Source organism: Nipponia nippon, unplaced genomic scaffold (genome assembly GCF_047370975.1).
Source record: "Nipponia nippon isolate SJK-2023a ecotype South Korea unplaced genomic scaffold, ASM4737097v1 scaffold_4, whole genome shotgun sequence".
NCBI classification, from domain to species: Eukaryota; Metazoa; Chordata; class Aves; order Pelecaniformes; family Threskiornithidae; genus Nipponia; species Nipponia nippon.
This window is the reverse complement of record NW_028262358.1, coordinates 13,877,807-13,886,514: the sequence shown is the minus strand read 5'-3', so window position 1 is coordinate 13,886,514 and position 8,708 is coordinate 13,877,807. Positions and strand designations below refer to the sequence as shown.

At 70.8% G+C, this 8,708-nt stretch overlaps 3 protein-coding genes across 6 annotated transcripts; all 3 read left to right on the top strand.

The window, feature by feature from the left end:
- Positions 1-363: 363 nt before the first annotated feature.
- On the top strand, positions 364-3,363 carry PTCRA (pre T cell antigen receptor alpha). Of its 4 annotated transcripts, none has more exons than XR_015708777.1 (5): positions 364-549; positions 654-965; positions 1,186-1,223; positions 1,587-1,730; positions 2,742-3,363. XR_015708777.1 is itself a non-coding variant. In XM_087776691.1 (5 exons), exons 1-4 carry the CDS (start codon positions 423-425, stop codon positions 1,694-1,696), a joined length of 591 nt encoding a protein of 196 aa, XP_087632817.1. In that variant the 5' UTR covers positions 364-422; the 3' UTR covers positions 1,697-1,730; positions 2,742-3,363. The 4 variants fall into 4 exon arrangements, 2 of the variants coding, with proteins under 2 accessions (XP_087632817.1, XP_087632816.1); XR_015708775.1 differs by having other exon boundaries at positions 2,556-3,363; XM_087776691.1 differs by having other exon boundaries at positions 1,182-1,223.
- Positions 2,002-5,962, top strand: CNPY3 (canopy FGF signaling regulator 3). The gene is made up of 6 exons (XM_087776689.1): positions 2,002-2,248; positions 4,062-4,185; positions 4,478-4,574; positions 4,978-5,100; positions 5,257-5,374; positions 5,486-5,962. Exons 1-6 carry the CDS (start codon positions 2,146-2,148, stop codon positions 5,692-5,694), a joined length of 774 nt encoding a protein of 257 aa, XP_087632815.1. The 5' UTR covers positions 2,002-2,145; the 3' UTR covers positions 5,695-5,962.
- Positions 5,963-6,197: 235 nt separating this feature from the next.
- Positions 6,198-8,432, top strand: GNMT (glycine N-methyltransferase). Its single transcript, XM_087776688.1, has 6 exons — positions 6,198-6,483; positions 6,575-6,702; positions 7,022-7,135; positions 7,619-7,761; positions 7,913-8,034; positions 8,125-8,432. Exons 1-6 carry the CDS (start codon positions 6,278-6,280, stop codon positions 8,294-8,296), a joined length of 885 nt encoding a protein of 294 aa, XP_087632814.1. The 5' UTR covers positions 6,198-6,277; the 3' UTR covers positions 8,297-8,432.
- The last annotated feature ends 276 nt before the right edge of the window (positions 8,433-8,708 follow it).

Sequence of the window (8,708 nt, the reverse complement as noted above, 5' to 3'; positions counted from 1 at the left end):
GCATCACCTGGCTCCGGAGCCGTGCTGCCGCCGGGGCGGCTCAGGGCCCGGCGGGGCCGGGGCGGCTCTCCCAGGGCTTGGCGGGCGGCGGCAGGCGGGAGGCGGTGGGGGCGTCCCCCGTGGGCGCGGCCCGGGGGTGCCGGGCGCCCGGCGGTTCCCGCCCGCTCCGCACCAGCCGCAGCACCTCGGCGAAGGAGGGGGCGGGCGGCGCCGGGGCCGGGGCCGGGGCCGGGGTCCGCTCCATGGGGCGACCGGTAGCAGCGGGAGGGCGGGGTGGGACGGGCCGTACCACGGGTGCGGATGGGGGGGTGGGCGGTACCACTGTGGGGAGGGCGGTACCACTGCTGCCGGGGGGGGGGGAGGCGGGGGACAGCGCTGTCACCGCCGCGCTGCTGCCGGCCCCGGAGCCGCGACGCCGGGTGATGGGCGACGCAGCTGGCGGCGGCGGCTGGGGGCTGAGCCCTCCCTCGGCAAAGCCCCGCGGCGCTGCCGCTGCCATGGAGGTGCCCTGGGTGCTGCTGGCTGCCGCTCTGCTCCCGCTCCTGCCCCGTGAGTACCCTCGGCAGGGCTGGGTGCCCGCCAGCCTGGGTCGCCGAGCCGGCAGCCGTGGTGGTGGGGGACACGGCACCCCTAACCCCTGTCCCCCCACCCAGCTGGCGGGGCCACCGGGCCGCTGCCCAGCCTGGCCCCACCGCTGACCATGGTGGTGGCCGGGCAGCGCCGGCGGCTGGTGGTCTGCGTGGTGAGCGACCTGCCCCCCGGCTCCGGCCACGCCGTCTGGATCTCCGGGGAGAACGGCAGCGCCCTGCAGTCCTTCGCCTACGGGGCCTCCCAGGAGGACGGTGGCACCGTCTGCACCGTCTCCCTTCTCCCCGACGACCCCACGGCCGAGGGGGATCTCGCCTGCCACGTGGGGACCAACCGGACCTCCCCAGCCCACAGCTCCAGCCCCATCCGCATCACGGGTACGGCCCTGCTGCCACCCCCTCTGCCCGTCTTGCCCAGCGCCCCGGTGGCCCCGGAGGACGGGGGGCTGGCGGGGAGCAGGTGCGAGGCCCCGCGGGCCAACGTCGCTGCTCCAGCCGGCAAGCGCAGGAAGGGGTTTGCGGCCAGCCCCGGAGCCAGGTGTGCTGGGGTGTTGGCGCTGCCGCCGCCTCCCCAGCTGCTCTCTCATCCCACAGGCAGTGAGGAGGCGGCAGAGCCGTGTCCCGGCAGCACGGCCGGTGAGTCTCCGGGCCCTGCCGCGGCGGGAATGCCAGTTGCCAGGGAGGAAACCCTGCTGGGCTCCTGGCAGGGACCCGGCCGGGGCCGTGCGGTGGTCGGGGCGGGTCCCCGCAGCGTCGCGGGGCTGGGGAAGAGGGGATGAAGCTCCGTCTCGGTGGGGGGGTGGGTCACAGCCAGCCTGCTCTCGGGGACAGCGCGAGGGTGACGCGGGGTGTCTCAGGGACGCGGGCGGGTGACGAAAGCCCAGGACCGGGCCCCGGGGACCCTGTCGGGCCTGAAGTCTTGGCCCCACGGCAACGCTGGAGGGGACGTGGGGGCAGCGGGGTGATGTGGCAGGCGTCACCCCCTCCCTTCCATTGCAGAGCCGCCGGCCCGCGCCTCGGCCGCCCTGCTGGTGGCCGTGCGGGTGGTGCTGCTGAAGGTCGCCCTCTCCGACGCCCTCCTCACCTCCATCCTCCTCGCCCAGAGCTGAGGGCGCGGGGCGGGGCCCCCCCACCCCCCGCGGGGTAAGTAAGTCCCCCCGGGTTTGGCCTGGGGAAGGCGCCTGAAGTATTACGGAGGGTGGAGAGGAGCCCCCCGAACGGCGGAGGGAGGGAGAGACGCGGGGGGGACCCCGGCCGGGGGGGGGGGGGGAGAGAGGGGCCGCCGCTTTTGTGTGGGTGGCGGGGACACGGAATTACGGGGGGCAGGAGAGGGCCCCGAATTGCCCGGGGGGGGGGGGGGGCGGGACCCCTCCGGAGCGGGGCGGCCTGCGCGCCCGCCGCCACCCACGTGAGGGCTGAGCGGGCGGGGGCGGAGGCCATTCTACGGTGGCCGAGCAGGCCCGCGGGCGGCTCCGATTGGCCGGCGCCGCGCGGTTGCTATGGTTACCCGGCGGGGCGGGCGGGGCGATCCCGGAAGCGCGGCCCCGGAAGCGGAGCCATGGCGGCGGCGGCGGCAGCGCTGCTGCTGCTGCTGTTGCTGGCGGCGGCGCCGGCGGGAGGCGACGACTCGGACTGGGTGCGGCTGCCCAGCAAGTGCGAGGGTAAGCGGGGCCGGCGGGGGAGCGGAGCGGCCCGGTGATCGGCCGCCGCCCGCTGGCTGCCCGGGCCGGGGGGTGGCTGGTGCGGAGGCTGCGGCCGCAGCCCCCGGGCCCGACCGCGCCCCGGCGGTCGCTGCTGTTTGCGGCCTGGCGGCTCGGAGCTGGGGCTGGTGGTGGCCGCTGCTGGCAGGCCTCAGTGCTGCGCCCTCCCGGAGCAGCCCCCGGCGATCAAAGGCTTCACCGGCAAACCGGGGCAGGTCGCGACGGACCCCTGCCGTCTGCCGTGGTTTCCTCTGTCTTTGCTGTGCAGGGACATGCGGAGCTCGGCAGCAAAGCGAAAAGGAAGAAATCAAACTCCGGAGCTCTTTGCAAAGCTTTCCCTGCCGGGGAAGCAGCTCTGGAGGCGCCGATGTCCCGGCCGCGCTGCGGCACCCCCATCACCTCAGGGAAGCACCGTAGCGAGCGCTGACCGCGCGCCGCTCCTCTTCCCGCCCAGGCCCGGACCCCGCCTCGGTGCGCGGCGACAGCCGCGGGCAGCGCCGGGATAACGGGACCCAGCAGCGAGCGTTCCCGGCGCGCCTGGGGACGCTGCAGCAGGTGTGGCGCGGAGAGGGACGTCCTCGAGTGCAGAGGGGCTGCGGGAAGGAGCGCTCGTCCCACCCGAGAAACGGCTGCGGTCACCTCCAGCCCCTGGTGCCAGCAGAGTAAGGAGAGCGCAGGAGGTGCGCGCTGCGCTTCTCGGCACGCGCACGGCCACCTTGGAGAAGCCGCCCCGCTCTCTTCCTGCCTGCGGCACGTCTTGCCGCTCACGTCATTGCCTGGGAGAAGGTGCAGTGGCTCCTCGCTGTCAGACCGTCCCTGCTGGGGCTTGGACCTTCTCCTAAAGCAGGGCTCAAAGACGAGATGGCTCCCAGCAAACAGAGCCTGCAGCACAGGACAAAGCTTTCTCCAGCCTCCCGGGATGCCGGTTTCGGGGGAGGAAGGGCCACACCGTGCCTGGCTTTCATCCCTCCACGTTTCCACGTGTAAACCCCCAAGATGTTTCTCTTCTCCTGCTCTCTGTTTCTATAGCTCTGTCGGACTCTTTGTTACAGAAGAAATAAAGCTTTTGTTTCTTTTTTTTTTTTCATTTTATAAAAGAAAACACACGCTGCGTTATAAAGCTGTTGGTGCTGTGGTCTCTGCTGCAGGCGGTGCCCCGTGCGGTGTTGCTGGAGCTCACAGCCCCTCATGCGGTGGCACAGTCCGCAGCCAGCATCTTGCCCTGCCACCCGGCCCGCCGCACCCTGCTGGCTGCTCGGTCCCCAGTGCAGCCCCCGTCTCCCCAGGGCGCTGGGGGAACCATCACCGGGTGGGATGTGCTGGTGTCACGAGGAGGAGCTGTCACCCACGCCGGGGCTTGCGTTGCAAAAAGACCCCATCCTCTTCCAGGAGGAAGGGAGCGGCTCGTGGCGCAGAGGCAGAGGCTTTGGTGGCTGCGAAGCGGAGCTGTCGGGACACCTGCAGGCAGAACTCAGGCAGAACTGGTGCCGTCTGCCTTCCCAGCTGTGCTGTAGCAGCTGGCTGCACGGATGCGCTTACACCAAAGCATTAATTCGGGGGTTTCTGCTTCAAGGGATCGCCCGTGGAATCAGTTGAGCCATTCCTGGTTATTTCTTTGAATGGCCGAGGCGTCTTTTTTGCTCACAGCGGCTCTACTGTGCCTGACTCCTGGCGCCTGTTTCTGCCACTGTCCCCTCCCCAGGCACTGTGTCGCGCTGCCCATCAGAGCAGCGAGACCCCCCCTAACCCACCTGTGTTTTTTACCTTCCTGCAGTGTGCAAGTATGTGGCGGTGGAGCTGAAATCCGCTTTTGAGGAGACTGGCAAGACCAAGGAAGTGATTGACACCAAGTATGGCTTCCTGGACGGGAAGGGCTCTGCCGTCAAGTACACGCAGTCGTAAGTGAGCGTGGGACGGGTGGTCTCCTGCCGCGATCGCTGCCCATGGTCTGCAGAGCCGGGGGCTTCGGGAGCCCGCAGGCAGGCTGCACCGCGCACTGCTCCTCTGGGAAAACCGAACCGCGCCAGGGCTGGTGGGGCGGGCGGGGCAGGGCGGCCGGGGGATGCTCCTTCGGCTTGGGGGAGCCGCAGAGCGCTCCTCCACCGCATCGGCAGGGCCGAGGCTCGCCCTGTGCCCTGGCTGTTCTTGGGGGGCAGTGCCGAGTCCGAGCCCTCCCTCCTCTCCGTGCAGGGACATCCGGTTAATCGAGGTGACGGAGAACATCTGCAAGCGGCTGTTGGATTACAACCTGCACAAGGAGAGGAGCGGCAGTAACAGATTCGCAAAGGTGAGGGCTGTCCTCCAGTCCCCTGCTCCCAAGCGTCCGTCGCTCACCTCTGTGCTGCCGGGGCGCCGAACCGGGGTCTGTTCTTCCCATCCCCTGGGTCCCCTGCCGGCACCCAGCATGTAAGGCCACGCTGCCCCCCAAGTCAGGTGTGGGGCGCTGCCCTTGTGGGGGTGGCCTGCATGGAGGGAGCCCGGCCCGCGTCTTCCTGTTGTTTTTTGGGAGCGGGTTTGCAGAGCGGGATTTGAATGCTCTCCTGGTAACGCTGATGCCCCGGGGAACCCTGATTTTGGCTGGCTTGCGCGTACCTGCGTCCCTGGGCAGGGTCGTGCGGCCGGCGCCGGGAGGGGAGAGCGGGAGCCCGGCGGGAGGAGCGGCGCTTCACCGGGCAGCGCTGCTCCCCCAGGGCATGTCGGAGACCTTCGAGACCCTGCACAACCTGGTGCACAAGGGCGTCAAGGTGGTGATGGACATCCCCTACGAGCTGTGGAACGAGACCTCCGCTGAGGTGGCTGACCTCAAAAAGCAGGTACCCGGCCTGGTGGGATCGGCCCTCAGTGGCTGCCGTGGCCTTGTGGGCTGGAGCACAGGGGGAGGGAGGGTCCGGGGGTGCGCTGCCGGCAACGGGGGTGTCGGCAGGACCTGGCGGCGCGTGGCTGGAGCTCGGCTCTCCTCTCTGCGCCAGTGCGACGTGCTGGTGGAGGAGTACGAAGACGTGATCGAGGACTGGTACCGGCACCACCAGACGGAGGATCTCTCCCAGTTTCTCTGCGCCGACCACGTGCTAAAAGGGAAGGACACCAGTAAGTGCTGGCCGCTGCCGGGGGCAGCGTGGGCCTGCAGGGGAGGGCGGGGGAGCCCCGACGGGGCGCGGGGAGCCCCGCTTCTCCTTCAGGGCCCCCTCTCCTCCCCAGGCTGCCTGGCAGAGAAGTGGACTGGCAAGAAGGGTGACTCGGCAAGCGTGGGGGAGAAGCAGAGCAAGAAAAAAAGCGGGAAGAAGAAGAAGAAGGGCCAGAAGGATGAGGAGGGAGCTGCCGGCCTCCTGCCCGCAGGGGAGGCCCTGGAGGAGAGCGGGGTGCAGGAGGAGGCTCCGCTCACCCACAGCCCGGCCGACGAGCTGTAGGCAGGCAGCCCCGGCCCCCCGGGGCCTCGCCCCGCCGTGTCCTGCGGGTACCAAAGGAAAAAGGGACTTGGGTGGCGGCGTGGAGGCCGCAGCGCCCGGCCCCGCCTTGCCCTTCCCGGTGCCATCCTGCGAGCCGGGGGCGGGGGGTGGCACGGAGCCGCCGCCCCGGCCCTGCTGGGGCTCCAGCTACGGGAGGCCGCGGGTGCCGCCCCGGCGCCGGCTCCTCGTCCCGCCCGGACTGTAAATAAAGACGTTTTTTTCCCCAGAAGCGCCGCCGCCGCCGGCCCTGCTTCACCCGCGTCGCCGCCGGGGGCTCCGCGGCTCCGGCCGCGGGCGGGGGCTCGGCGGCTGCCGCCCGGCCCCGCCCCCGCCACCGGGGCCAATGGGGGGGCGGCGCGAGGGGGCGGTGCGAGCGGGGATTGGCGGGGCGGGGGGGCTGGCGGCGGCGGGGATTGGCGGGGCGGCGGGGGCGGGGCGGGGGCGGGGGTGGGGGCGCGGCGGAGCGGGGCCGCGGCGCAGCGGAGCGGGGGCCGGGGCCGGGGCCGGGGCCGGGGCCGGGGCCGGGGCCGGGCCGTGCGGCGGGATGGTGGACAGCGTGTACCGGACGCGGTCGCTGGGGGTGGCGGCGGAGGGGCTGCCGGACCAGTACGCGGACGGGCAGGCGGCCCGCGTGTGGCAGCTGTACATCGGGGACACGCGGAGCCGCACGGCCGAGTACCGCAGCTGGCTCCTGGCGCTGCTCCGCCAGCACCGCTGCCGCTCCGTCCTCGACGTGGCCTGCGGCACCGGGTGAGGCACCGCGCCCCGCGCCCGCCCGCCTCCCCTCCGCCCCCGGGGCTACCCCGGGCCCCCCCGGCCCCGCTGACGGCCCTGTCCCCAGGGTGGACTCCATCATGCTGCTGGAGGAGGGCTTCCAGGTGACCAGCGTCGACGCCAGCGACAAGATGCTGAAGTACGCGCTGAAGGAGCGCTGGGAGCGGCGCAAGGAGGAGCCCTTCGACCGATGGGGTGCGGGGGCCGCGGGGGGCGTGCGGACACCAACACCCCACCCCGGCGCCGGGCCCCTGGCCCGCTCCCCCCGGCCCCTCGCCGTCCTCGGGCCGCTGGCCGGGCGGCCTCGCTGCAGGGACGGGCAGGGACCTGCCGGCGCCGGCTGCTCGGCAAGCCCCGGCCGTGGCCCTCGCCCGCCTGCCGACCCCAGGCCGGACCCAGCACCTGCAGGGGCCGGGGAAGGGCTGGGCGACGCTGGGGTGGAGGTCTGGCATGCAGGGGAGGCTGCTGGGTAGGTGGGGGTGTCCCTGCCCTCACCCGCTCCCCCGCGCTGCAGTCATCGAGGAGGCCAACTGGCTCACGCTGGAGAAGGACCTGGAGAAGCCAGGGGACGGGTTTGACGCAGTCATCTGCCTGGGCAACTCCTTCGCGCACCTGCCTGACTTCAAAGGTGAGTTGCGGGGGGGGGGGTTACCCATGCACAGCGTCTCCCAGCGGGCTGAGAACACGCCCTAACTCATGCCGTAAGTGGGGCAGTGGATTACACATGGTGGAGTTGCTGTGTCATGGCATGTCCCCAGGGAGGCTGAGAACGTGCCCCAGTTCGTGGCATGAGTGGGGCCATTGGGTCCCGTGGTGGCGGTGGAGCTGTGTGCATCGATGTCACGTCTCTGGCAAGGCTGGAGACACACCCAGACTTGTGCCACAAGCGGGGTGGTGGGTTCCCCACGTGGCATGCTCTGCCCCAGTGAGGCTGAGAACGTGCCTGAGCTCATACCATGGGTGGGGCTGTGGGTTTTCCAAGCTGAGACTCGGGGGGGGGGGGGGGGGGGCAGGTGTGTGCGTGTGTGTCTGTGTATGGGTGAGATGAGGCCCCATGGGCTGTGCCATGGGGTACAGCCAGTGCCTGGGGATGCCATGGTTTCCTCCCCAGGGGACCAGAGCGACCACAAGCTGGCCCTGAGGAACATCGCCAGCATGGTGCGGCCCGGGGGCGTCCTGGTCATCGACCACCGCAACTACGACCACATCCTGGCCACAGGCTGCGCCCCGCCTGGCAAGAACATCTACTACAAGGTGGGTGGCTGGCAGACCCTGCCCCATCCCACGCCCCTCTGCCCCAGCCCCCTGGCCCCGAGGGGGCCAGGCAGGGCAGGGAGCAGGGCTGTGCCCAGGCTGGGGGCCACTGCATCCCCGCAGGACACAGACGTCCTCCTGCGGTCCCCAGAGTGACTTGACCAAGGACATCACCACCTCGGTGCTGCTGGTAAACAACAAGGCGCACATGGTCACCCTGGACTACACGGTGCAGGTCCCCCCCACCGAGGCGGGGGCAGACCCAGAGCTGAGGTGAGCGGGGCCGCAGGGGCGGCACCGGGAGGGGGGCTGGCACCGTGCCCCGCTGTCCCCCCCCACCTCACCATCGTTGCCTCTTTGCAGCAAGTTTCGGCTCTCGTACTACCCGCACCGGCTGGAGGCCTTCACAGCCCTGCTGAAAGGCGCTTTCCAGGGGAAGTGCCAGCACAGCGTCCTGGGCGACTTCCAGCCCTACACGCCGGGGCAGGCCCACGTCCCCTGCTACTTCATCCACGTCGTGAAGAAGACAGCCTGAGGGGGCCATGGAGATGAGACTGTGGTGGCCGAGAGCTGCAAGCGGCTCTGGGAACAAGCAGGGGGCTGGGGACATTGCTGAGAGGCACCGGGCAGTTCCCTCCCATTAATTAAGAGCGCTCATGAGACCTACTGGAGCCCGTGGTCCATGTGTCCGTGTGTCCGGGGCGAGGGGGATGGCCACAGCCGCCACAGGACTCCCAGGGAAGCATGTGACTGTGGGGTGGGTGCAGGCACAGCCTCACCCCCCAAGCCCGCGGCTGTAGGTGCCAGGCATGCCTGCGGTGTGGGGTTTGGGGCGCCCATTGAAGCGGAGCCAAGGGAGCGCCAGCTCCTGGGTGGATGCTGCCGAGCCCACCGCAGCACCGCTCACAGGGGTATGCTGCAACCGGTTTTTCTCCCTTGCACCCGCA

Coding starts and splice junctions, on each gene's coding strand:
- PTCRA (XM_087776691.1), top strand. CDS start 423: ATGGGCGACGCAGCTGGCGGCGGCGGCTGGGGGCTGAGCCCTCCCTCG. Junction 966..1,181: donor CAGCCCCATCCGCATCACGG/GTACGGCCCTGC, acceptor CTCATCCCACAG/GCAGTGAGGAGGCGGCAGAG. Junction 1,224..1,586: donor GTGTCCCGGCAGCACGGCCG/GTGAGTCTCCGG, acceptor CTTCCATTGCAG/AGCCGCCGGCCCGCGCCTCG.
- CNPY3 (XM_087776689.1), top strand. CDS start 2,146: ATGGCGGCGGCGGCGGCAGCGCTGCTGCTGCTGCTGTTGCTGGCGGCG. Junction 2,249..4,061: donor GCTGCCCAGCAAGTGCGAGG/GTAAGCGGGGCC, acceptor ACCTTCCTGCAG/TGTGCAAGTATGTGGCGGTG. Junction 4,575..4,977: donor GCAGTAACAGATTCGCAAAG/GTGAGGGCTGTC, acceptor CTGCTCCCCCAG/GGCATGTCGGAGACCTTCGA.
- GNMT (XM_087776688.1), top strand. CDS start 6,278: ATGGTGGACAGCGTGTACCGGACGCGGTCGCTGGGGGTGGCGGCGGAG. Junction 6,484..6,574: donor GACGTGGCCTGCGGCACCGG/GTGAGGCACCGC, acceptor CCCTGTCCCCAG/GGTGGACTCCATCATGCTGC. Junction 7,136..7,618: donor GCACCTGCCTGACTTCAAAG/GTGAGTTGCGGG, acceptor TTTCCTCCCCAG/GGGACCAGAGCGACCACAAG.